This window comes from Podarcis cretensis (assembly GCF_951804945.1).
Source record: "Podarcis cretensis genome assembly, chromosome: 5".
NCBI classification, from domain to species: domain Eukaryota; kingdom Metazoa; phylum Chordata; class Lepidosauria; order Squamata; family Lacertidae; genus Podarcis; species Podarcis cretensis.
In genome coordinates, this window is record NC_137174.1 from 78,153,062 (window position 1) to 78,177,144 (window position 24,083).

Here is a 24,083-nt window from a genome sequence, read left to right on the forward strand (position 1 = left end):
CGAGCTTGTGGGGCTGGCGGAGGGGGAGAAGCAAGCTTGCTTCTCCCCCCCCCCCGCCAGCCTCCAGATCAGGTCGGGGAATAGCAGGGTGGCGGCGCTCCGCCTCCCCGCTGTCCCCTGAGCTTTTGGGCTGCAGGCTGCTGCCTGCAAGCCTTGCGAGCCCGCGGGACCTCCTGCTGGGCTTGCAAGGCTTGCGGATAGCTTCCTGAAGCCTGGAGAGCGAGAGGGGTTGGTACTCACCGACCCCTCTCGCTCTCCAGGCTTCAGCGAAAGCCTGCATTCGCCCCATAGGACGCACACACATTTCCCCTTCATTTTTGGAGGGGGAAAAGTGCGTCCTATAGGGCGAAAAATACGGTACTTAACCTGAGGTACCACTGTATTAATCCAGCTAGTTCAGCATTTTTTCTACACTGACTGGCAAGAGTTTTCAAGGAGAGGGCTCTCTTAGCCATACATGGAGTTGTCTGGGATTGAATTTAGAACTTGTTTCGGGCAGTGCAGGTGATATATACCTCCAAGCCTTCCCTGCTCTGAAAGACAGCTAGAGGGTGCGGAACAATTGATTCTTAAAAAGTGTTTAGTCAAGTTAACAGTGTGATCCTATTCTTGTCTTATTAGAGATTTGAGTTCAATGGGACTTAATAATCCAAGTAAGGAAATACACCAAGACTGCATTCCTAAATAAAATGTAGGAAGTACTAAGCCCCCATTTTACTTTAACACAGTTAACCAGTATTGGAAAGCATGGATTCTGGTGAGCGTTTACCAGTTCACATCCTAGCCTTGTATTTACATCCAATATCCACTAAACTGGAAACAATGACCTTTTTCTGGCCATAGTAACTGAAGTATGTTTTCTACCCCAGATCAAATAATTTGACTCCACTGACATTAATAGCATAAACACGCAGGAATATTTTCCTGCATGCATATGGAGCATGCTTTTTAAACTGCACGAGCTCATTTCAGTTTCCTAATGGTGGGGGGGGGGAGCTCACAATGTTTCTCCACTCTGTTTGTCAAATGCCTTCCTTATCTTTCTGCGTCAAAGACAGTTTCAGGAACTGATTGAACAAGGCTGCACTGCCCGCCCCAGGTGTTTTCCCCCTCCTCCTCAAGCCAACGAGTTCACTGTGCCCGAAGCCTTCATGCATCTTCAGACACACCTCTGCCAGGTGAAAAAGAAAAACCTATATTCACACAGGGAAAAGAACTCGGAAGCTACAGTGATGCTGGCAATCTCTCTCAATGGCAAACATTGCCCAGAAGTTTGAAAGGAACCATCTGACCAGCAGAGCAGAGCCAATGGATTCTAGACACTGGATCATCACTTCTTGCTGCTGTTACTTCTACCAGTTTCTCAATGGTAGTATGTTTCCTCCTAGCCTGATGTCGCCTCTTGTGGATTGATTGTAAGTTGCGTATGCAACGCATATGTTAAACCCAGTAGTTTCCACTGCTGCTTCCCAAAGAAGATGCCGGATACCTTGTGTACAGTGCTACATGCCTTCTTAAGCGTCTTCATCCCATCATCCAACCTCTTGGTGATCATAGTCATCTGTCAGCTGAGAAAGAAGAAACCAAGCAGAAACTATGTCTTCATCCTTAACTTGGCAGCTGCTGATCTACTGGTTGGTGTGATGTGCATTGGGGAAGCTTTGGATGATGCAACAGATGCACTATTTGACCGAAATCTGTTTATTTGTCTCTTGCGGATCTGCATGAGCATCACTCCTTGCATTGGGTCCATTCTCACCTTGCTTTTGGTTTCTCTGGACAGGTACTTGGCAGTGAAGCTGCCTCTTCATTACCCTACACTGATGAGCAAGAAACCTATAGTCTTCTCTCTTGTTGTCCTGTGGACGGTCTCCTTCTTGGTAGGACACATGCCACTTATTTTCTCACAACTTCAACAAAGTGAACTCTCAGGTAGCTGTGGGGTCCTGGCAGCAGCCAAGAGTGACTACCTGTACATAATCTGCTTTGGCATCTATATCCCTGCCTTGCTGACCTTGGTCTGTTTACATATCTCAGTGGGGAGGATTGCTTATCTTCATCAGAAGCAGATCCAGCGTGTCTGCTTGCACCCAGATACCCCTACTGCTCCTCTCCGCCATTTCAAAGCTTTGAGGACAGTCCTCATTGTGATTATCTGTTTTGTCCTCTTCTGGAGCCCTTATTATGTAGCTGCCATTGTGAAAGCTACTTGTACCTCCTGCATCCTGAGCTCACAGCTGAAGGATTTGTTATACATTTTAGGAGAAGCCAATTCTCTGATAAATCCTTTTATCTATTCGCTATACAGCAAGGATATAAGAACCCAGTTGGTCAAAATGTTGAAGTGTAAGGGAAAGGGACAAATAAAACCCCACAGGTCTAACAGGTTGGCAGTGAACCATTTCAACATCATAAACCAAAGTGACTTACCCTGCGGAGGAAATTCATCTGGGGATCAACTGCCTAAATCTCCTCCCTTCAACAGTTTCAGAGGGGTACTCACCATTTCTTGATTCAAGGCAGAAGAGAGGAAACCCACCATAAAGCAGATGGAAAGCTTATTGTGCACTGATCACCAGTAAAAAAAGGTAATGCAGAAAAAGTCCAAATGCGCACCCAAGTTTTCTTCCTATTCTATCTATTCTACTACTGGGCAGTTAACCATAATTTGGTGACACAGAGATCAACAGTGCTGCATATATTTCCCCTCTTAGTGTTCTTTTTAATAAGTGCCTTTTGGGAATAAGTGTGCAAATAATTTTACCCTAACACAGAATTTTGTACGTGGTGTTATCCAGTCTACCTTCCCTTTGTAAGATATATGTTCCTCTTTGCCTGGTTATCTGGTTCCACATGTGGCTAGATAAACGAGCTAGAAGGGGAAATGTGTTGGGTCTAGTTTAAGTAACAATTTCTATGCAGTTAATTTAATCCAAGCATCAATAAACAAACTTAAATAAAAACCCAAATCTATCTCCAGCCTTTATGTTCTTCTCCTACCCTTATTGCTGTATTACATTGTTATTTATTAAATTGTTAAACTTAACCGCCCGCCCCCCGCCCTGTTCTTGGGAGGATGTCCCATACAGCTGTTGCTTCCATTGACTTGCTGCCTGTTTTCTAACAAGACGGAGAACAGAAATTAGTGGCCATGCAGGGCTATTCAGGGAAACTGGACAGGCATGGCACATAAGCAATTGATTTCTAGTATTGTTACACCCTTCACTTGCTTGTGAAATGCCACAGTACAAAGTCATATATGATAAGAATCGACTCATGCTGCAGATCAGATGTGAGGAAGTTTGGGCTCCTTTGTGAGTTGTAAACCTCACAAAGATCCAAGCCATGCTGCCAGGACCATTACAGTTGCATCTGTCTGTCTCGGGTGACAATGGATGAGTCCACCTGTCTAAGCTCAATTCCTCAATTAGAGTCTGGACTCTATAACAGCACCATAACAGCACCAAAATCATAGTTGGGTGGTACTAAAATGCCAATCTAATTTAACTTCCTGCCTAAAGTAGGCTCAGTGTCCCCTTTTTCTGCTGTATAACATAAGAAGGTACTGCATGTTATGTGACCAGCATAAATGGAACTGTTATTAAATGAATCCTGAGATCTGATTTCTGATACCTCTAGAATTCAACATAACAGTAAATATTCCTTTGAACAATGAAACAAGTATCTACATACAACATAATCATGATCAGGCTGGTGAATTTAATGTTTCCATGATTAAGGTGTCCAGAGCAGAACTTATTTCACATTCCTTACAAAGGTTCATTAACTTCAAAGCCTTAGTGAAAAGAAACGAAGGCAGCTGGAGCTTAGCCCACCAGTCGTTGTTAGGAAAATCTAAACACCCTTGCAGTTTAGCAAAGATGCGGAGAATCTTTATCCGGCAGGCAAACAGGAAGAGGTCATCTTCAGACACAAACTTCGGCCATGGGTGATGCTCAGCGAGCGGCTTTTAAGGAAGCAAAAAAAGCAAGGAGTTAATGTAGTTCCCAAGTCACATGGCAGTTCTCGCTCGCACAAAGTCAGAAAGATCGCACGGGGAAGGAAACCTAACAGTGAGTATTGTTTTAAATCAAGGAAAATTAAATCAGTGTTACTGTGAGACTGACCAACGTTGCTGTCTTATTTCTCTCTGAGTGTGAAGAGAGGCAAGGACCAGATTCCCTCTTCTTAGCTGGAATTTACTGATGGTCAGACCTTGCTGATGTTGGCAAGGTTAAAAAGAGAGTGGTTTGGAGAACTTCCGCATTCCCTGCCCTCAGACCAGGGGTTAACTACGCCAGCCCTGAAGTTGGCATTGTTGGTTCACTTTAATTTCCCTCTCATGCTTCCCAGTAGGAGGGGAAATAATGTAAAAAACAAAACAAAAAAACAAGCCAAAAACAAATTGGAAAAGGAATGAGGAGTTCAAAGAGCACTAATATCTACCCTCTTGAGAACATGGGATTAAGTGGATGAGCCACCTTCAGTTTTCCCTTCCCAAAGCCTTTAAAAAGTTGCTTTCAAAAAACAAAACACCAACCCTATTTTTATTCAACCTCATTAAAACTGCAGAAATAGCAAAAAACCAACTCAGGTCAGATGAGTATTTCAGAAACTTCCCTCTTCGCATGCACATGGGCAGCACGTTTGCTGAAACCTCAAGAAGGGCTGGATTCTCTAACATTTGCTAATATGTCCAATATTATTCCTACTCACAGTAGACCCATTGAAATTGATGGGAATGGCTAACTTAGGTCCATTAATTTCAATGGATCTATTCTGAATAGAACTTAGATGGATCCATCCCAATGTCCTTTTATTCTCTAAAACTGCTATTCCTTGCACTCCCTGTTAAAAAAAAAAAGCATGCCGTTCCTGCGCTCATTTTCAAATATGCTGAAATTTAATGTATGGAACTATATCGCTAAGCAATGTGTGCTTGAGAGAAGTTCAAGAACAGTTATGGGCACACTGATAATCTGCATGGATCAGTGTGTTTACATAAGCAATTCTTACAAAAGCAAGAATTACATAAGCAATTCTTAAACTTCATGGCTGAAGAGTGTTCTACCTACTAGATTTTTAATTTTAAAGTTTTATATAACATTCTTCCTTGGCCTGTTCTCAGTCTGCTGTTTCCTTAACTTATCCTATAAGCCACATCATTTGTGTCTCAACCTGAATTCTTGGTTATACAAATTCATACAAGTAAATGCTTTCATAAATCTTTTTGAAATTATAATTTGTTTCCCTCTTTTTGTTCACTAGAGGCGGGGACCCCAACTTCCATCTGACTGACACTTTGGTTTATTTGGTCAAGGGATGCTGAACTATAGGCATTGTCTTGTACAAACCAGATAAACTATGTGTCAGTCTTTGGCCAATTTAACTTTGTTTTTCAAATAGCTCTGAAAGTTCGAAGCGAACTGCTCCATTCCTTTTTTCGAAAACGTTTTCTATATTTACCCCCAAAACAATCCCACCCTCTCTTGTTAAGAACATGTAAACTCATCCACTCTCCCCCATATTAACTCTGAAATAAAGTACCTTTATTTTTGCTCCTATGTTGATTTTTGCCTGCTTGCCCCTTGCAAGGAAAGAAATGGCTACTCTGTCTTGCTCAACTATCCTGACACCAACGTTCTGGTTCAAGGATAGAAAGACTGGCTTAAACGGTGCTCTCGAGACACACTTCTGCAAATTGTTGGGCCAGATCCACGTTTTCACTTTGTTGCCAGCTTCGTCCGAATAATGTCCTCCTCGAATCGTAACATTTATCCTAAATGTGGAAAATAACAACTTGAGAGGACCTCCGAAAGGGAATGGGGGAAAACCTGGCTGTACAGCCCAAGCCCTTGTCTGAAAATATCTTCACATCCAGATACAGTGGTACCTCAGGTTAAGAACTTAATTCGTTCTGGAGGTCCGTTCTTAACCTGAAACTGTTCTTAACCTGAGGTACCACTTTAGCTAATGGGGCCTCCCGCTGCCGCTGCGCAATTTCTGTTCTCATCCTGAAGCAAAGTTCTTAACCTGAGGTACTATTTCTGGGTTAGCGGAGTCTGTAACCCGAAGCGTCTGTAACCCAAGGTACCACTGTACTGCCAAATCAAATAGGGGGGAAATGGCGAAGGTACAAGGGCAAGCTCCAAGTTCAGATCAACAAAAACCGAATACTGGCTTGCCTCCACACTGGGGTCACTTGCCTCATCAAAAATCAGCCTGCCTGCTAACAGTTACCCCACCCAACTCTTAGGATCATCGTCTCCATTGCTAGATAAATTGGATAGTGTTTAACTAATTATTCCATTAAAAACCTTTTCACTGGCTAACAAGCTGCCCCCAATTAATTTGACATAGACACCATCCCAGAAGAGTTGTTCCTTCTCTTTTGACATAGGAGGGGGGTACCTTTTATAATATAGCTGCTGTGGCATAGGCATTCATCAATGTGAAAACACGGAACGTGTTTTCTTTTTAAAAAAAGGTTGAAGAAGAAGAAGAGGAGTTTGGATTTGATATCCCGCTTTATCACTACCCGAAGGAGTCTCAAAGCGGCTAACATTCTCCTTTCCCTTCCTCCCCCACAACAAACACTCTGTGAGGTGAGTGGGGCTGAGAGACTTCAGAGAAGTGTGACTAGCCCAAGGTCACCCAGCAGCTGCATGTGGAGGAGCGGAGACGCGAACCCGGTTCCCCAGATTACAAGTCTACTGCTCTTAACCACTACACCACAGTGGCACACTGGCATTTTACTTACAAGAAAATGTAATGAGCTGACCGATTGATTAAAACCCATACAATTTCTCACCTAGCACTTCTTTCATCAGGAGGCAGAACTACAAATTTGGCTTCTGGGGTTCAGAAGCAAGTTCAGAGGATGCCGTTTCTCCCAGCGCAGTGTTGTTGCGATGGGACAAACCTCATGTGATGAACATCTTCTTGTCAGGCTGTTCTTTCACCCAGGTTACTTTACTGCTCTGTCCCTGACTGGCATTCAGCCATGGTCCCTTGCTAACCTCTTCCTCTTGCTTCTAATTCTGCCAGCCTGCCTCTGCTGAAAGGAAGCCACGGCCCAGCAGCTAAAACACCATTCTGTCTTATAACTTTCCTTTCTCACAGCAGGGCTGAAACACGTGACTATTCTGGGAACAAACGTGAACCTTTCGAAATGGCTCTCAAATTTCCAATTCTTGTGGTTTTCTCGGCGGGAAATCCATTTTTAAAGTTCAGTTGGAATTTTTACGTTCACCAGTAACCTCTCCAGTATTCTATATTTGCCATTTGGTTAACAAAGGACACTGCATATGTTTTTGAACTAGAAAATGAGGTCCTGACCACCCTTCAAATTACAAGTACAAAACACTGGTATACATTTTACAACCTAAATGTAAAACAACAAGACCAAACTGATTGAACTGAACGTACCACACATTTCCATTTGAATGATAGCAAGTCCCATTGCCACAGGAATCGAACACTGCTTGGATTTCTGCATTCTCAGGCTTGTCGTCTTGTACTATGGCAATGTAGCCTGTGCCCTCATTCCTTCGTACAATGATAATCGCCAGATTTCCAGAGGGGTAGCTGTATGTAGATAAGGTTCCAATGGGCCCATTAACATGCTTAGGAACGTTGTCGTGTTATCAAGGTGTGTGCATGGCTTCAACTGATTAGTTCTTTGTGTGCATGTGTGTTCTTGGATACCACTTCTGAACGATTCAGTCCTACTTTCTGTTATGCTTTTGCACCCATATCACAACAAACACCAGAAACACTATGTGTACTTCTGTAACCCAATAAAATATTCAATAAAAACAAGCAAACAACCCCAAACAAACACTGTTACTACCCCTTCCAGGGTTGTGTGATAGCAAAACAGAGTGGCTAAGACTGCAGCAAAAACCCACCGCCTTCAATAGATAAAGTGAAATAGTAGGTCCTAGGAAAATCCTTCAACTGGTCCAAAATGCAGTTGCCAGGCTTGGAGTTGGAACATGCTACTTTTTATCTAGTTCCATCTTCACCTTTATCTAGTAGCATGGTCAGCCATTTCCCCCCAGACTCAGTTATGAGCCATTAATAGCCTTTAAAGCCTTTGCAGTGCAACACTATGCACACCTACTGAGAAGTTATATTCCACTGAATTCGGTGTGGCTTACTCCTAGTGCAGAGTTCTCCAACTTTTTTCTCTGGGCAACACTTTCAGAATAAAAATTTGCTCGCTCCTTTCTAACTGATAAGAAATACATTGCATAACAACAAAAAACCCGACTCTTTGTGGTGCCTGATTTATAACACAGAACACAACTTCTTTATAATATGATCATGGGGCGTCCAGAAAGTATAAAAGGATGCAGCTACATAAAAACATGGGTCGTTCCCCAAATATAATTATAAGCAAGCCTTTTACATTAAGTAGGTATACAAACTCAGTGAGAAGTATGAGCTTGCTTCTTAGGCCTAATCTCAGACAGGCAGACAAACTCTCATCTCATCAACACGAAGTCTCTCTCTTTTCCGATCTTTCATATTAGTTGAAAATCCTTGTTGACAATAGATTCTGGAGAACTGTAGAAGAATAAGCAGTGCTCTTGAATATCTATCCATATTCTGGAAATAAAAACATTATTTTGATACTATAGTATACTGCACTGCACTGAAATATTTAAATGTTTCTTTGATTGTCCTTGAATCTTCCTGCCACACCAGTGCCAGGGGTGCACCACACCCTTTGAGAACCACTGCCCTTGGTGGCTTTAGGATTGCATAGTTAATAGCTTACTAATAACCTGTAATAGCTGCTCTTTTCCAAGTCCCAGCATGTGAACACTTGGGACCCCTCTAGACCAGTGATTTTCTGCAGGTGCATTCTGTAATGCGTCACTGATACAGTAATAGCGGTGGATTTATACTGGAACATCCACATATTCTGTTTTATTAGTTCTGTAATATTTCTCCAACGGTATTGCATTACTGCCATCAGCGGGGGCGTTACTCTCACACTACAGCCCAAGCAAAGCGGGACAAAAGCACCCCGTAACAGTTGTGGTATAAAAAGTTACAGGATTTCAGGGGGAAGTTATGGGACATGCACTGATGGGAAACAAAGCCGTATAGCACCCCTGACATTTGCAGGCACAAAGATCACTTCCTTATAGCTTTGTAAAGCACTAATTCCTTAGTCCAACATTCGCAATATTACTAAGGAGGACGGGAATCTGCTCCTCACGTATAAGCATAGATAGAAATAGGAAAAAACCATCCTCTTTACCACAATATTGACTGTGACCATGACAGGGTGATTGAAAGGTGAGGTAAAGTTACACGCATAGTTGAATTTGAGTTCAGTTCTTAACATTTTCCCAATGAAATTGATGGGTCTTAAAATATGTTTAGCTTTGGCTGAATTATACCCTCAATACTGTAAAGATGTGCCTCAGATATCGCCACAAGTCAAAAAAACCAAAACCACAAAAAGGATACAATATTTGTGCACTACCATCTGGAAACATGGTAAGAAACTTCACACCATTTTTGTAGTATTGCTGGAAGAACTGGTTTTTCAGCAACTGCACACAAAAGGAAAACAAGACACGTACTTTAAAACGATATTTTGTTTTCAGGATAATTGGTATACAAAAGGCAAGAAGAAGAAGAAAAAGGTCACTATGCAAAAAGGGTGGTGGGATTAGGTAACAAAAAGCTACGCTGCCTGACTGAATTGTCCCTTCCCAGTTTTCTCCTTCTACGAGTTGATGAGTTTCTAGTCACACCTGCTGCCTCCCAGCTCTGCGATCCTGTAGCCAAGTGACGGTTAATAGTTGACAGTTCTGGGAATGGAGGCACCAGAGTGCAAGATCTCAGTCAAGCGGTCACAGGCCTGTCCTCCGCGGCAACCAGGTTGGATGTTACATAGGCAAACATTCAAGCCTGCATTCTGCCAGCAGCTAAAGTCCATTCCAAAACCAATCCCTGCCCATACAAAAGCTGGAAACCTACAGTTGGAAAGTGGCTTCAAACCCAACCCTCTGCAAATACAGGAAGTCTGCTGCTCCAGCATCCCTGATAGCACTACAAATCCCAGAGTTCCATAGGAAGAGGGACTGGTGGTTAAATCACTCTGGGAATTGTCGGTCTGGGAGGGAAACAGAGGTCTCCTAAGAACTCTCATCATCCTTAACAAACGACAGTCTCCAGGATGTGGGGGTGGGGAGCCATGACTTTTAAAGTGGTATTAAAGGTAAAGATAAAGGGACCCCTGACCATAAGGTCCGGTCATGGCCGACTCTGGGGTTGCGGCGCTCATCTCACTTTATTGGCCGAGGGAGCCGGCGTACAGCTTCCGGGTCATGTGGCTAGCATGACTAAGCCGCTTCTGGCAAACCAGAGCAGTGCACGGAAATGCCGTTTACCTTCCTGCTGGAGCGGTAGCTATTTATCTACTTGAACTTTGACATCCTTTCAAACTGCTAGGTTGGCAGGAGCAGGGACCGAGCAACGGGAGCTCACCCCGTCACAGGGATTCGAACCGCTGACCTTCTGATCTGCAAGTCCTAGGCTCAGTGGTTTAACCCACAGTGCCACCCGCGTCCCTAGCACCACCCGCATCCCTAAAAAAAGTGGTATTATGGTGCTTTAAATGTGTGGTGCAGCTGTTGCCATAGTCAAATGCAGAATGCTCTGTCCTATGAATGTTTTTATCCTGGAAGAAGAAGCAGGTCCATTAATGGGGTTCCAGCGCAGGAAAATCCAGGTGCTTACCTTTCCACCTGCAGTAGTGAAATCACAGCTAGAGATGCTGTAGCTAGCATCTTGGCTCGTGGGACTTCGGAATTTAATTCCCTGGAGAGGCATCTTTGTCCAGCCTGTTATAGAAGGTCTGTACTGGGACAGGCAGTAGGAAATGGTGCTGAGTTGCCGAGTATCTAGGGAACATGAAGCAGCACAGAATGTTGTTCAATAAAGGTTATTCAATAAACTTGAACTAAGTAGAACAAAAACCAATTTCAATTTAGTTCAGATTTATTTTGTTTCATTTGGGTTTTTAATAGCTTGCTCTTCAATACAAATTATTAGCGCGGCTCCCAATATGAAATTAAAAACCACTATAATGGAGTTAAAAACGAATAAAGAAATTATAGCAAAACACAGCAGCAACACAAATTGGATTAGCAGCCAAGGTAAAAATTACAACGTATGTTTATATTAAGAGTCTTAAATGAACCTGTTTACTAACCTGAAACAATAAAACAGAGAGTTTTTAAAAAAATACAATGCACATCTCTTATCTAGGTGTGTTGGTGACCCGGAAACTACAACTAATTCAGAATGCGGCAGCTAGACTGGTGATTGGGAGCAGCCGCCGAGACCATATAACATTGGTCTTGAAAGACCTACACTGGCTCCCAGTACATTTCCGAGCACAATTCATAGTGTTGGTGCTGACCTTTAAAGCCCTAAACTGCCTCAGTCCAGTATACCTGAAGGAGCGTCTCCACCTCCATCGTTCTGCCTGGACACTGAGGTCCAGTGCCAAGGGCCTTCTGGCGGTTCCCTCGCTGCGAGAAGCCAAGTTACAGGGAACCAGGCAGAGGGCCTTCTCGGTAGTGGCACCCGCCCTGTGGAACTCCCTCCCACCAGGTGTCAAAGAGAAAAATAACTACCAAACTTTTAGAAGACATCTGAAGGCAGCCCTGTTTAGGGAAGCATTTAATGTTTAATAGGTTATTGTATTTTAGTGTTTTGTTGGAAGCTTCCCAGAGTGGCTGGGAAAACCCAGCCAGATGGGCGTGGTATAAATTATTATTATTATTATTTATTATTATTATTATTATTATTATTATTATTATTGGTAGGAACATGCTAGATCTGACCCAAGAGACCATTTAATCCAGGGATGGGTAACTCTGACCCTCCAGATGTTGTTGAACTACAAGTGTCATAATCTGGCTGGGAACAGGGCAAGATTCTAGTGTAAGAGTGAATATGTGCCAGTTTTCAATCTCTGCTATATAAGAGCCATTCTCACGGTTTCACCCACTAATGAGTACTGTCCATAATAATTTGCAGAAAAAGTAGAACTCACAGTCAAAGACATGAGTTGGAGAGACGTCCTTTTCTCTCTCTGCTTTCTCTCTCGGGAAGTGGACAGCCTGTTGGGCCATTTGTTTCTCCTTCAACCTGCAAAATCAAAACGTACATGGCAAGGTGACTAGCTGATCTTTTAGCCACTGAAACAGAAGAGATGCTCCTCTGCTGCAGATTACCCTGGCCTTGCTCAGTGATGTCTTTTTCTATAACAGAGAGTTTGGCTGCACATGTCTGTGCGTAACAATTGGCTAAAGCCTATGAATCAGGGCCAGACCTCCTGAAATAGCAGGAAAGCTCAAAACTCAATATACAGTGGTACCTTGGTTCTTGAACTTAATCCATTCTGGGAGTCCGTTCGACTCCCAAAACCGTTCAAAAACCAAGGTGCAGCTCAAGGCTGCACTCAATCAGAAGCCGCGGAAGCCATGTCGGACATTCGGCTTCTGAAAAATGTTCGCAAACTTACTTCCGGGTTTGCGGTGTTCGGGAGCCAATTTGTTTGGGAGCCAAGCCGTTTGAGAACCAAGGTACCACTGTAATCATTACCCTGCTCTTTCTTGCAAAACACTTCAGAAATGCTGGCTTGCCCCCAAATGATACCAAAATCGTTCCTGAAAATAGCATGTACACCAGCTGGCTGACAATACCTTTGGCGAGCTCTTTCTCTGGCTTTTTTCCTCTCTTCCGCAGTTCCTTCGACCTGCTTAGTGGTGATATCAATCAGCTGAACTCCTTCCTTCGCATAGCGCTTTTTCTCATTGACAATGAACTCGTGAAGATCTCTGCACTGCTGGCAACAGAAAAGCTGAAAGGCAAGATCCTACAGTTATCTCGCGGCCACATCACCCTTGACTTTGTAGCAATGCCATTAGAATGATTTCCCCATTACTTACGTTTCCATATTCTGCTATTTGTTCTAGATTTTCAAATGACGGATAATTTCTCAGTGGGCTGCCACAGAACTCACAAATTTCTCCATAGTGTTTTTCCAACTGCAGAGAGGAAATGGAACATTTTGAAGATGTTAGTGATGACAAACAATCACCTTGCGGGAAAGTTCAATATTAGGCTTGTAATTTTTTAATCCTTTTTAGGACTGAAAAGTAGCTAGGCTGAAAAGGGATCTAGCCTATGTTAATAAAGAAAGCTGAAAAGTGCTCTAGCCCATGGTAAAGGCGGCTGAAATGTCTCCAAGCCCTTTCCAATGGTTTTTTTTTTTGGGGGGGGGGGAAGGATGTCACCCCAAATGTCCCCATTTTAGATTTGCTTAATGGAGAAATGCTCCCATTCTTGTAATCTTATTTTGCAGCTATTTCAATCCTGTTGTCTGTTTTATAGCATCTGATCCACGGTCATTCCATGGACAAAAGGGCTCTTTCCATTCATGTAAGGCACTGAGATCCTGTGGAGGCAATAATAATAATAATAATAAAATAATAATTTACTTTCCCCAGTTTCCCCAGCCACTCTGGGAGGCTCCCAACAGAATATTAAAAACACTATAAAACATCAAACATTAAAAACTTCCCCACTGGAGAAGGGATGGTGGAACTGTTTTAGCCAATTTCTCTTTCCCTGTGCAGCCCCCTGTGCTACCTAGCAAGCTGCTCCAAAGGGTTGAAGGTCATGTCCCCACCCCAAGCAGCATGAGGGGCAAGCGGGGGGGGGGGGGGAGGAACAATCAACAATCCTATCTCCTTCCTCCAGAGCAAGCAGAACTCTGCTGAGAGTAACTGTGGATCAGAGGTGCCATCTTGCACCCAATATTGGGGGGGGGGGAGGTGGTTCCTGGTGCACAGTGTTCACATGTGATGTCATGGGCCCAGCATGTGTCGCACACGTGTGACATCATGCACGCAATGCACATGCAACATCGCATCATCGGGAGGAGGAGGCCAAGCGCAGAGCCCAGCCCTGTGCCAGCAGATTTTGAGAGGGCTGAATTCACCGCACTCCTAGGAGTTGGTGCGCCTGCTCTGGATCCAGCTCACGACATGTAATGTTTACATTTGCAACAGATTCTTTTGCAACTGTTTTTAGCCATTTTGCCAACTTTGAGGCGAGTGAGGTATGCTGGTGCTAGTCATTACAAACCTATGATTTTGTCATAGTCAAGCCTCAGATGCACAAATCGCAGTGCATCTGGTAAAACACAAATCCTTCCCCTGTATCTTCTTAACACAAAAGTTAAAGCAAAATAAATACGTGTAGCTTATTCCCTCCCAGAGTTCCAATTCCCGGTAACTACAGTGCCTAGAATTTTTTGAGGGAAAGGATGTGCTTCAAATGCGTTTTAAAGGTGCAAGCATGTACTGAAAATGAAATAACAGCAACAACAATGTGCAAGACTCTGCTCTCGGTCAGAATTAAGTATTTTTTAAACCTCTCAGAGTGTAAATAAGTGAAACTGAAGCCCTCCAAGTCACCTGACAGCATTCACTTTCATCCAAAACTAAGTAGATGAGGAAAATGGAGGGGAGGGTCCTGTGTTAAGGACTGCAGAGGGGTTTTTTTGTATTACCTGGGCATGAATTGTCCCCAAAGGCATGCTAAAAGGCCACAGCAAGCAATCTGAACAGGCTTATTTTAAGCCTCCTTCTGTAAACAGCATAAGAAAACAAGCAGCTCCTTGGCTTTCCAAAGCTCCAAGGAAAGAATAAACAGCAGCAGAAACAATTCAATGCAGCGCTGCAGCGAACGACCAGCAGGGGGCAATGTTAAAGTTGTCGGGAATGCCATCCCTAATAAAATAGAGGCCATGAATCCAAATCGAAAATTAGAATTACTGGATTGCATTTGCTCATAACACGCAGTGACCAGCACTGAGGGCTGCATCTACTGAACAAAGGAGCAGGGAAAGGAAACTGAACGAAGAAAGGGCTTGCAGGGCTAAGCGAGGGTGGGAACTGGGTTGCAGTCCTCTCCTGTTTTGGTTGCTTGTCCCCAGAATCGTGAAAAGTTTCTGAAGCGGAAAAAAGCATTATGAAAAAGTTTATTTAAAATGATAGGGTTGATGGGCGTTGCAGTCCAGAAAATCTGGAGGGTGAAAGTTTGTCTAAGAAGGATATGACCTAGTTATCATGCTAAGCAAATAATCCCTACTTCCCAGCTTTTTCTCAGATCTCTATCCCCATAATGCAGAGGTTCTCAAACTGCTGCCTGCAAGTTTCATTCAGGTGCTGTGAAAAGACTGCAGAGCAGGTGGGAATATCTTCCCTTGGCCCTGCAGTATATTCATATTTTTTTTTTACAGTGGAGAGCAAGTCATTTGGACCACAGCCACCCTCAAGTTCAAATGCAGAAACAAGATGAATGCTGAACATGCAAATTCCCAGGCTACAGCTGACAAACTCTGATGGCTTTAAAAGAATGCCCCTTCCTGTTATTCCCACAACGCTTCCTTTTAAGGCATTTAAATAAAATATTGCAAATACATATTTTGGCTACAACCCAGAGGCTACATTTTTTGCATTTAGCTGGCAGATATTATTTTAGCGAGCAGCTTGGCATGACCATTAATAACTCCTAAAAGTCCCATTACTTTGAAGGCAGAGTTGAAATCTGTGCTTAGCTCACTCTCACGGAAACCAGTGAGATTTATAAGTATTTAGCTTTCACAGGACTGCGTCCTAAATGTCCATAACATGCAACATCTCACTCTGCAAAATGCAAAAAGAGAGTTGAGATTCCTGTATACAATATCAAGGTTGTGAGATTCATCTCCTGACTGAAGTCAGGCAGAACTCTGTGTGCCTAAATTAAGCAGAGCTGGAACTTGGCAGGTTCCATCAGTATTACTTCAAAATTCGGTACATACCAGCAACTTGTGTACATCATTAGACAATAAGGCACTGTGCCCTTTTAATAAGAACCTGTGGAACAAACTTTATGCAAACAAAATGCCAGAATCAGTCAATTCCGCATACAGAAATAACATAGCTGCTTCTTTCTTATAGATAATTATGACTAATTCATCTCTCCAACAAAGTAAGTAATGAAAACACTAAATGATTATAATTTTCCCGCTCCTGGGGAAAATCTCAAACCCTTGGATTTCAGAATATTGCTTTTCTTAAATGAATTCTCAATTGATCACCTTAGAAGAGGTGATGCAAGGAGGTCATTCAACCCTGGTAGATTTTGGCTTTTGCAATAATACTATTATTCTCCCTACCCATCCCACACCCTTTAAATTGGAAATGGTGATGTTTCTGTAATGGATTTTCATCAGAATTTACTACAGTGTTCAGGCAATTCATGTGGATGCTCTTTTAAAAATAAATTAAAAAATGACTAATGTAAAATTTGGCTAGCAAAATGCTGAATGGAGAGAGGGAAAGTAACGTAAGGTTTAAAGAATGGGTGCCTTTTCCCAATCCAATAATCTAATCTCCGCTATCAGTTCAACTGAGCTTGCTTCCTCAACTCCTTGCAGAATTTCTAAAAAAAGACCCATACACCTCTTCAACTTGCCTGCAGCTCTCATTTTTTACTGGAACAGGTGGTGTCAAACAGTAACACACCAAGACCACTGAACTATATGACATGTTGTTCCTTTCCTGGTCTCCTCTCCCAAATCCAGACTTGTTAATCTTGATTAATATCAAGGATGACTTGGAGAGTCTTGTTTCCCTTTCCCTTTCTCAAGGGATTACAGGCAACTGTAAATGATCCAATTTCTTTAAGGATCTTAGAGCCATCTGTTTCCTGGAAAGCGTGACAAACGGCAATCTAGACACAGGATGAGGCTTCCCCACATATGTTTCTGGAGTACACCTGCCTCTAGACACCAAATAGTTTCAACTCTTCCACTTCTGAATGCTCCTTACCATTTTATTTTGTCTTTATGCGGCGTTCTTCTTAGGCTACTTACCTAAGCAAATCAGTATGTTTTTAAAAGTATGTGGTATAGCCCCTTCTGAGATGCAGGTGCTGGTGGCAGGGGTTTGGGGTCACATATTGAAATATGCATACAGAAAGTATACAGAAGTATACAGAAGTATGCATACAGAAAGTATATAGAAAATATGCATACAGAAAGGGACGCAGGTGGCGCTGTGGGTTAAACCACAGAGCCTAGGACTTGCTGATCAGAAGGTTGGCAGTTCGAATCCCAGCGACAGGGTGAGCTCCCGTTGCTCGGTCCCAGCTCCTGCCAACCTAGCAGTTCGAAAGCATGTCAGAGTGCAAATCGATAAATAGGTACCGCTCCAGTGGGAAGGTAAACGGCATTTCCATGCACTGCTCTGGTTCGCCAGAAGCGGCTTAGTCATGCTCGCCACATGACCTCGGAAGCTGTACGCCGGCTCCCTCGGCCAATAAAGCGAGATGAGCACGCAACCTCAGAGTCAGTCATGACTGGACCTAATGGTCAGGTGTCCCTTTACCTTTACCTACAGAAAGTTAGTACATCAGAGAGAAGTGTGTGTGTGTGTGTTTAGAGGAAATGGGACATTCAGTCACACAAACACATGCATTCTTAAGTGGTGACACTTCAAAAGCACTACACTGTAGGTTTGCACAAAAGTGTGCAATGCATCACACATTTCCCTGTGTGTTATTTTACGCACACATCTCCCTGGTTATCCTACATGCACAAACCACAGAATGGATAGAGACACCACCTCAAAATGAATGTCTTCTCTCGATGATTCTGGCCTATAGGCTAGTATAGTTGGTGGACCAACACTGGAAAGGGTGCGTAGAGATTCCTGAAACAGCTTTAAGAAGTCTTCTTGAAACTTAAAAGAAAAAGAAAAAAACACAATACAATGTACAATGCAAGAGATTAATTCCATTTCAAATCTCAAACCCCGCTGCCCAGAATGTTCCCATAGGATCACCCAAAGATGAATGGCATCAGCCTTGATTTGGCTGAAAGGGAAAGGGATGGCGGTGGGGACGTTGAGTTGGGAGGATGCTTTGACCAAAATGTGCAGAGGCCACGAGTGACCAATACCTCTGTGTCGCACAAAATGTCTAAGCAGCTGAGGTCCTCGTACCAGACGGCGTAGATATCTAAACATACACAAGGAGAATGGGTTAGGAAATTGGTCCGTTCTTGCTTTTAAGGTCTGAATCAAAGGACATACCCACATCGCTTATTTAGGACGGGATGCTGAAGTAGCAACAGGCCAGCAACAGCCAATTGTGGCACCCACTTGTGATACCTTGAACATGTTTCAGACTACAGCTCCCATCATACCCAGCCAGTGTGGCCAATGGTGAGGGATGATGTGAGTTGCAGTTCAAAGCATCTGGAGGACACCATGCTGGCTACTCCTGGCATGTGCAAATCCTTCCCAGTACACCAAGAGCAGGGTGCCGCAGCTTGTGCCCATCCATATGCCCAGTGGACATGGGCTGATGGCAGGGCCAGCTGTGCAGCTCAAGATGTTCTGGAGTGGGGGGAATACCCCTTTCCCAGAGACATTGCACATGTTCCATTGTGTTTGTACATGATGTCACTAGACCATCAACACCCAAACCATCTCTCTTGAAGTGCCCTTAGAAAGACTGGTCCTCCAGTTCCACATGTTGGTGAATGTACACTGGCAAGCAAAGCCAGTCCAGTCGTTAGGCAAGGGGAAGATGCTGCTTCAGGCCCATGGGTGTCCCGCTTGCACCACTGCCTCTGCCAGCAGCACCAATTTTGGGCAAGAGCATCTCCATTTTGGGTGAATTCTTGCCCGAAATCATGCCAAAATTGGCATGATTTTAGAAATACCAACAGTGGAAGAATGACAGGTGAAGATGTTGGACTTTTTGGAGCTGGCCGACCTGACTGGAAGAATCCGTGATCAAAAAGAAGAGGAACATCAAGAAGTGTGGAAGAAATTTAAGGACTATTTAGCTAGATATTCAAATATCACATAAGTAGAATCACTTGTAAGTACCAAATTGGCCTAGGATTAAAATATGTTGAATTCTATAACATTGACTGAAAATATTATTCCAGTTACAGATAGGTAGCCGTGTTGGTCTGCCATAGTCAAAACAAAATAAAAAAATTTTTTTTCCCTTCCAGTAGCACCTTAAAGACCAACTAAGTTAGTACTTGGTATGAGCTTTCGTGTGCATGCACACTTCTTCATATCATAAACATATCTGAAGAAGTGTGCATGCACACGAAAGCTCATACCAAGTACTAACTTAGTTGGTCTTTAAGGTGCTACTGGAAGGGAAAATTTTTTTTTTTATTTTGTTTTGAAAATATTATGAAAAGGAAGGAAGATAGAAATTTGAATAAGTAAATTTTATTGAAAAGTAGATATTGGAAAACTGTTACAATGAGATTTATTGAAATTCAGTTAGGAGAGATTTGAGGAAGTCACTTAACAATGTAAATTAAATTGGGCCTTTAACAGTTAGGTGTTTATATGTTTGTTTCTATTTCTAATATTGTAATGTCTTTTCTTTTTGTGTGTTTGTTTTAAATTTGGAAAATCATTTTTTAAAAATTGGGGGGGGGGGAATAAATAAAATTGACATGATTTTGCCTCAAGCTGGCAAGGAACTGTCTTAAGACTGGTTATAAACAGATATTCCCATGAGCTCAGTGGCTCTTAGTTTCAAGGAGACATACTGTGCTATCAAGCCTGGTGTAGGCCTCTTTGCATGGCCATTCAGGTGCTTTTTGAGCTCCCCCCAAAAAGCCTTGCCTTAGTTACTTCCATGGATTTGCATGCGTTATCTAGACCAGCCTGCTGCCATGCCGTTATTGCTTTTGTCTGCTTACTGTGGGCTGCCCAAAGATGAGCCTGATTTTGTTTTTAGGCAGAATGCCCCTGTGCCTTAGGAGTGCAGTGGGGGAGCACTCAGCCTCACAGCGTTAAAAATATAGTGGTCAGAATAGAATAAAAGCCACAAGGTGGTGAGGGGAGAGAGGGAGGGAGGCTCAAAGGAACAGCCAGTGCCTGCCCATGCGGTTCCATTGCTGAAGGAAGAGTGGAATAGTAAACTGTGAAAAATTGGGCAGGGTGGGGAATGTGCGCATCTGGATTGTACCCAGCAAATAATCAGCAATGGAGCATTGCTAGAGGTTAAAAGAAGAAGAGCTTGCCAGTTTAAACCATCGATTGGGTTGTCTACCTGTCAAGGCTACAGCTTGCCATTTAAAATGGGAAACTTGGAAACAGATGCCTCAGCTGCTGCAAGTATTTGTGTGCTGATATTCACAAGAGAAAACCACAAATTCACAAAAAAAAAGCAACCGAAGAATATTTTGGAACAACGAGATGCTGAAGAAACAGGACAAGAAGTGCTGACATAAATCCAGCCTGAGGCTGGAGACAGACAATGAGAGTAGCATCATTTCCTGTGATGTAAATTTTTCTGTCTTTCCTTTTTTGGCCCGTCACCACTCTTCAGATCAGTTTTGCAAGCTTTCGAAGCAATAAAAAGTCTGCAAAACCTGTTCGCAATAAGCAACAGTAGGATTGCACACAAGTCCGCCTCCATCTTCAGTGTGTCACAATACACATATCATTGATCATCACCTTGCAACGTAAAGCAGGTTGTTAACAGTCCCATTTTACAGACCATGATTTAAGACTGAGGAATAGCAAGGTTCCCATATTCTCTGGAGTTTACGGCTGAGCTGGGGTTATACCGCCTAGATTTCACACCCAATCCCCTCTGTGGAGTCGCACAAGACTAAAACAAAACAAAACAAGGCAGGGCTCAAAATGAAGGAGAAATTGATGTGCTGAGGACCAATTTACCATTCTCAGGACGAAGCTTGTCTTCCTTTGGATCTGCAAAGAAAAAAAAAAACCATAACATCTGGCCTAACTATAGAACAGCCTTTGCCAAATGCAACCCAACCTATAACACCTTGCAGCAGAATAATCACATGTTTTGCAAGCAAAAGGCTCTGGTTTCAATCCCTAACATCTCTGATTTAAAGGAGATGAGGGAAAGACCCCTTTCTGAGACCCTGGAGAGGCACTGCTGGTCAGAGAGGACAACCTAGGTTTACATGGGCAAATAATTAGATCAGGCTTGGGGTGGTTTCTTATGTAGCTAAATGGTTAATTCTATGCATGGAGATTACAGTGGAGATTTTTTCGCTGATATTTTGTGTGCGTCTGTGTACGTGTGTGAGATAGATAGATAGTCAGCACAAGAAGCCTGTTACTTACGCCTTTTCTTGTAGCGGTCATAAAGCCAGCTCTTATCTGTCTGCATTGAGACTGATCTTCCCAAAAGTTTTTCGGATTGATCAACAGCAACTGCATCCAACGGCTCCCTTTTCAGTAGACACAACATAAGACGTGTAAGCAAGCTGAATAATTAATTTATGTCTCAAAGCAAACTCCAAGCTCCTTTGTTGTCTTTGAGGCTCAAGAGTTATCTTTGTCACTCACTTGCAGCTTCTAAGCAGTGGAAAAGCAAAATGGCAGAAGGAATTGACCAGCGGCCAATATAGGGAACTGTGGTTTAGACCCATTATACAATTCCCACTCATGATGCCACCCGTGCAAACATATTATTACCCTAATCTTTGAACTGACTACAAAATCCATCCATTTGTTGTTATGCTAGCCCCGGCAAAGAGAGCAAATGCATTTAAGCAACCTTAAGGAAAGAGAGAAAAAGGGAAACAGCTCTACCCCCAAAGCAAAACCACAACAAAAGGAATTTCAGCCTTGAGCATAATATTGTGAAGGCGATTTGGCTTAAAATACAGAAGACTGCCCTGCCCTTCAGTCCTTGTTTCATGGCACCTCTGCAATTCACACCCTCTTATACCTAAACTTTAAACCAAACTTTATTTTAATGCTGAAGAATAAAAGGAGGAAGCGTGATTTCTTCTTGTCATCTTCACGATCATCTGGAAGAAAAGCACACTGCTCAGGGTTTTGGCTGTTGTTACTCAACAGCGACATGATCAAACTCAACATGGAAACATGGAAAAGCAACACACTTCAATCGCTCACCTCCTTAAGTAGTACCCAGCAGAGCTCTCTCTTCTGATTCCTCCCAGTATCGCAGGGTGGCCTTTGGATCCTGCTGAGCACAAGCCAAACTAGGTATGCATACGGTTGACCAAATCTCCATTGTGTACGAGCTACAGACCATTGAGATTAATAATCTGTCCTTCATGAATGGGACATCTCAGTCTTGGGGCCACTCTAATGACCCCAAAACACCTACACCCCCAGATATCTCCCTCAGAGCCAGATCTCAAGTTCCTTTGCTGGACAGGGAGTGGGGCAGACACTTGCGGGTAACATTGATTTGGCAAGGAATGCAGAGATAAGTAGAAGTCGCTTGTCAGGTGAGGCAGAGCCACCAAGCCACTGTTGCTTACTGGAAGATGCGAGGTGGTACAAACACATTGGCAGGAGTGCATGAATTCATGAGGTGACCTTAGGCAACCCACTGTCTCTCAGCCTCAGTTCCTCAAATTGCAATAACGGGAGATAAGAATCATCTTAGCTTGCAGGGCTGTTACAATGATTACGACTAGACGATGCATATGAAGTGATTGAAAGCGCTATTGTTATAATATTTTTTGTAATTTCCCTCTTCTTGTTCAAGCACTTAAACTGTAAGTGTGTTTGGCTCCACATTTCCTCTCTCTCGCTTAAGCTGTCCCCTCATAAAAAGCCCCCCCCCCCCGGAAAACATTGCTGCAGGCTTGCAGAAAGAAGTTCCCAGGTTCAATCCAGGTTCGGAAGGTTTGCTGCTTGAAATACTGGAGAGCCAATCAGTGCAGACAATTCTGAACTAGGTGGACCAATGGCCTGTCTTGGTATAAGGCAGCTTCCTATGTTCCACTTTAACGTGCAAAGGAAGGTTGGAGCACTGATTTGGAAAGGGCCAAGTGTGAGAGAAGGTCCTAGGTTACTACTATTATTTAATAAATTTATATACCACCCTTCATCCGAAGATCACAGGGCGGTTTACAACATAAAAACACAAAACACCTAGCATAACAGCAGAAAACCAGACAAAAATGCCCACCTCAACAGACACATTTAAAAGGCCATAGATTGCTTAATCAGCCAAAGGCCTGGTTGAAGAAGAACGTTTTCACCTGGGGCCTTAAAAGATATGTAATGAAGGCACCAGGAGAGTCTCCCTGGGGAGAGCATTCCACAAACAGGGTTCAATTTCAGCATCTCCAGGTGGAGCTGGGAACCCCCCCCCCCTCCGAGTTACAGTCCTTCTCTCTTGGCGCATGCAGAAGTTAGAACATAGTACCTTTGCTTGAGGATAAGGGGTCAGTGGTTTCTGGGGAGGAGAACTCTGCTGATCTTTCAAAGGGGGCAATATCTAATCCTGGCTTTTGACTGCTGTCAGCCGTTCCCTCTGGGCTCTCTGACCTTGGCAGATGAAAAACAATGTATTAGTGCTTGAGAGGAAGGGCAAGCAATTAGAGGAAGCCCCACACTTTTTATGTCAGCATCTGCGCAAACACAGACACTTACATCGTTGAGCCCCATAACAACACAGGCAAGCCCCGGAGCTTTCTATCCACGGCACAAATAGTACGTCGGTAATTACTACTGCCAGTTCCTGAGGAATTCTGATTCTGACCACAGCACAGCCTGCCAGAAATAAACATGTTTTCCATGCAGTTGCGATGCATGCCGCTCCTTCTAAGAGCAAACTCGAGCAGTGACAACAAGTGTCAACAGGACTGGAGCGAAACTTGGCCCACAGAGCCGGGGTCGGGGGGGAAGGAGGAGAGCATTCATGGGGGAGCCCCGAAGGTGGTGGAAGTGCAAAATATCTACATCTTTCAAACAAACACCTAAGGAGCACTAAAAAAAAATAAAAAATTAAAATTAAAAAATGCTACATTTTTATTTCTAAAAGGTGAAGCAGGCTTTCCCATGAGACCCAGAAATCTAGCTGTGGTATCTTCTACAGTCTGGAAATCCGTAGTCCACCTTCCATGACACATCGCGGACCAGTTTGAACAAGATGCAGTAAGTTAGAGGGAAAGCTCATAAATAATGTCAGAAGAGTGAACAGAA

At 43.3% G+C, this 24,083-nt stretch overlaps 2 protein-coding genes and 1 long non-coding RNA gene across 6 annotated transcripts in view; 1 reads left to right on the plus strand and 2 right to left on the minus strand.

The window, feature by feature from the left end:
- The first annotated feature begins 373 nt into the window (after positions 1-373).
- Positions 374-2,621, plus strand: LOC307217117 (glucose-dependent insulinotropic receptor-like). Its single transcript, XM_079978225.1, has one exon. The coding sequence runs from the start codon at positions 1,479-1,481 to the stop codon at positions 2,511-2,513; it is 1,035 nt and encodes a 344-aa protein (XP_079834351.1). The 5' UTR covers positions 374-1,478; the 3' UTR covers positions 2,514-2,621.
- A 1,079-nt stretch (positions 2,622-3,700) lies between these two features.
- The window catches only part of ERICH6 (glutamate rich 6), a 32,748-nt gene continuing 12,365 nt past the window's right edge, over positions 3,701-24,083 (minus strand). For 2 of the 4 annotated variants that reach the window (XM_079977924.1, XM_079977921.1), the window contains exons 5-18: positions 23,305-23,426; positions 22,035-22,107; positions 21,237-21,343; positions 20,817-20,849; positions 18,053-18,111; positions 17,718-17,834; positions 12,987-13,085; positions 12,741-12,898; positions 12,089-12,183; positions 10,765-10,928; positions 9,487-9,572; positions 7,429-7,587; positions 5,548-5,779; positions 3,701-3,967 (exon numbers count right to left, since the gene is read on the minus strand). In XM_079977924.1, the coding sequence (XP_079834050.1) occupies positions 3,707-3,967; positions 5,548-5,779; positions 7,429-7,587; positions 9,487-9,572; positions 10,765-10,928; positions 12,089-12,183; positions 12,741-12,898; positions 12,987-13,085; positions 17,718-17,834; positions 18,053-18,111; positions 20,817-20,849; positions 21,237-21,343; positions 22,035-22,107; positions 23,305-23,426 (1,765 nt within the window). In that variant the 3' untranslated portion in view covers positions 3,701-3,706. Of the gene's footprint in view, positions 3,968-5,547; positions 5,780-7,428; positions 7,588-9,486; positions 9,573-10,764; positions 10,929-12,088; positions 12,184-12,740; positions 12,899-12,986; positions 13,086-17,717; positions 17,835-18,052; positions 18,112-20,816; positions 20,850-21,236; positions 21,344-22,034; positions 22,108-23,304; positions 23,427-23,531; positions 23,708-24,083 lie in introns of those variants that run through there. The other 2 variants (XM_079977923.1, XM_079977922.1) reach the window with 2 other exon arrangements.
- LOC307217307 lies at positions 8,278-9,480 on the minus strand. Its single transcript, XR_013839551.1, has 2 exons — positions 8,793-9,480; positions 8,278-8,613 (listed from the first exon to the last, which is right to left on the minus strand). It is a non-coding gene; the product is annotated as an uncharacterized lncRNA (long non-coding RNA).

Excerpts from the sequence above, each read along its gene's own strand:
- LOC307217117 (XM_079978225.1), top strand. The coding sequence starts at position 1,479 with ATGCCGGATACCTTGTGTACAGTGCTACATGCCTTCTTAAGCGTCTTC.